This window comes from Pinus tabuliformis, chromosome 8, assembly GCF_031772625.1.
Source record: "Pinus tabuliformis cultivar Carrire ecotype Pingquan chromosome 8, CPIR1, whole genome shotgun sequence".
Lineage (NCBI taxonomy): Eukaryota > Viridiplantae > Streptophyta > Pinopsida > Pinales > Pinaceae > Pinus > Pinus tabuliformis.
Genome location: NC_142294.1, coordinates 1,220,419,456 through 1,220,422,286, shown reverse-complemented (window position 1 = coordinate 1,220,422,286; position 2,831 = coordinate 1,220,419,456). Strand labels below are relative to the sequence as shown.

Sequence of the window (2,831 nt, the reverse complement as noted above, 5' to 3'; positions counted from 1 at the left end):
TAGCATTCAATGTTTAGTTTGTATTTAAGATATGTGTTGTTTCCAGATAACTTTTAAAGATACGACTGATCAAGAAATAAACTATTGATGCCACTGTAAAGGACATCAGAATTTAAAAAGTCACTTATATTGACCTATAAGATTTGGGTATTTAGTTTTCCAAGTTAGCCATTATTTAAACAGCAAAAATTTCACATCTATAATTGCCACAATTAGAAGGATATTCCTAGCAAACATTGAATTCTCTGGCAATGAGAGTTTTTTCTTTTTTTGAATCTTTAAAAACTGTGTTCCCTGGTGCATTGCAAGAGATCATTTCTTGAAGATTTTGTTCCAACTGAACATCCTTCCATAATGCTTGATGATTGTGATGTAAAAGTAAACTAGCCAAAGAAAGACCCTGCTCAACATGATTATCTTCTATATCTACTAATTACTCATGTGGGCTAAATGGATCACACGGAGTCATAACGGACTCAGGATCCCTTCTCATTCAATATATAAGATCAACGGAATGCAATCGCCGAATCAGAATCCTTGAATTTATAGTCTTTCGAACAGGTCATTGTCATTGGATAACGTCAATATCAACAGACTTGCCACTATAAATTTCAAGCAATTTTGTGGCATCGAGACTCGATTTCACATACTTTTCGAGAAACTTTCGCTCACTTAGAGAAAGCGCAGCACTGAGACTAGCAAGACAATTTAAAGGTTGCATTGCACTTATAGATTTCAATACCCTGTGACGAGGCTTGATTCTACACTCCAAACTGTAAGATAGGAGCACAGATTGCCTCAAAACAGTTTTTGCAGGAACCCCGCAATATGAATGAAAAATTCCATGTTTTTCTGCACCTTATCCGTAGAAGTTACTAGTATGCGTGGTCCCTTCCGAACAACCTCCTTGACCTCATCTTCCGAGAGGCGAAAAGTCGCAAAATGCTTCAATTTATTTTCCAAATATTCAGGCCCATTATGATTAGCCAGAATCTCAGGTGCTCGTTTCACAACCTTGGAAACATCAGCCTCTGATCCGAACAGGTTTTGAAGATATTGGATGTTGGGACACACAGTTTTATCTAGACTGCTGCCAAGCAGTTTGTGTAAGCGGGAAATGGCATTTGCAGTGAAACCCAACGTTTTCATTAACTCAAACTTGGGTTTCAACTGCCGATCAGCGTTTAGAGTAAGAATAGCTGGGTTTCTAGTAATGATTTTTTTTACCTGGTATTCTGTAAACCCTGAATCTCTCAGGAACTGAACCGCTTGTCGGGCAGTATGAGTGGACCTGCTGCGGACAAAGCATGGCCTTGATATGAGGACTCTTGAGAGCTCAGACTGGCAAAACCCACATTCGTTTAGTAAGAAATAGGACATGGGGCACGTACTCTCCGCTTCTGGGTAGCCTGTGGTCCGGCCATTTCCACCAGCAGTAGATGTCGATAGCAGGGATAGTTTTAACAAAACAATCAGTGGAAATGGTGGGGATAGTGTTGCAGCAGCGGCTGTCGCTAGGTGATGAAGAGGAGATCCGAAGGATGAAGCAAAGTACCTGGAGAACATGGCTATTGCATAAGAGATGAAATTTGGGATTTGTACAAAACAGCCGTGAAGGATCTCGAAAACACAGTGCTTAAAAAGACCAGGCTGTGGGAGGCTGTGCTGGTAAACTGAAAGCATTCAATAAAAATGGGATTAACATAGAAAAACATAAAAGTTATGAACATATGCAAGTCTTATAATTAAAAACATACCTAATCCTCTTCTGAAATGGTAAAAGATAGGGTACATTGCACATGATTGCGTCCAGAAAATGGCTGAGAGAATATAAACTTCTTTGCAACATCTTTGACGGCAATCACACATTTGCGGAGGAACAATGTTTCGAGCACAAGTTTAAGAGTATTGATAAGCATGTTAGTGCAGGACAATGACGGGACTTTTTATGAAACTTTCCATACGATCACAAAGGCAAAAGAATCTTTACAGGTTATCAAATCTTGAGCATCATGATTGGAGATTTCTCAAGTCTAATTCTAATATATTCAGGTAATTATATTTGAAAAAGGTTAAACATTTTTTTATGTAAATTTTTTTCATGAAAATTTGATGAGATAATTTCCATTGAGGAGGTCGTTTTGGTTTCTAGAAATAGATTCAACGTAAAAATAGTTATTCTATTTTATTTAACTCTTTACTTATTAGTTCAAGGCAGAACTTTAGCAATCTATTTGCTTGTTGACCACTGTTAATTTAGCATTGACCAATATAAGTTATAATTTTAACTTTGAAAAACAAATATTTATTTTTCAGTATTATTGAAAAAATCATTTTTCAAACATTTGATTGGACAATAAACTTGAAGGTCTTATTGCAACCTTTGTGCCATGTGGATAACTTCTCAGACATTTTTGTCATAATTTCTTGATGTAGTTGCAATATCTATGCCGTGATTTTTAAATATTTATACAATAATTTTTTATTATTAAGCTTTATAAAAAACCCACATAAAATTAAAATCCTTGAAAATAACATACCATTATTTATGTTTTGCTCAACACTTTAACATGTAAGAGTAAAAGTATATATGTGCAAACTTAGAAGTAGTTACTACCCACCAAAAATATATGTTAGTCTTTATCCCTTAAGAGAGGCAGTTAAAAGATGAAGGCTTTTCATGTTTGAACAAAAACAATATTGTTTGTTCTATATAATGTTTTTAAGGATATAAAAAATAACAATATTTTGTTCATATATTTAAAACAACATGACAAACATAAGGCGCTTCCCCAAAACATATAAATTCAACGCATATACTACATGGCTCG

The 2,831-nt window shown here is 35.4% G+C and overlaps 1 protein-coding gene across 2 annotated transcripts; it reads right to left on the bottom strand.

Moving 5' to 3' along the window:
- Window positions 1-274: 274 nt before the first annotated feature.
- LOC149239787 (uncharacterized) lies at window positions 275-1,910 on the bottom strand. 2 transcript variants are annotated; one of them, XM_089367194.1, is made up of 2 exons: window positions 1,758-1,893; window positions 275-1,555 (listed from the first exon to the last, which is right to left on the bottom strand). In XM_089367194.1, the coding sequence occupies exons 1-2, from the start codon at window positions 1,847-1,849 to the stop codon at window positions 799-801; spliced, it is 849 nt and encodes a 282-aa protein (XP_089223320.1). In that variant the 5' UTR covers window positions 1,850-1,893; the 3' UTR covers window positions 275-798. The 2 variants fall into 2 exon arrangements, with proteins under 2 accessions (XP_089223320.1, XP_089223319.1); XM_089367193.1 differs by having other exon boundaries at window positions 277-1,673; window positions 1,758-1,910.
- Between the last annotated feature and the right edge of the window lie 921 nt (window positions 1,911-2,831).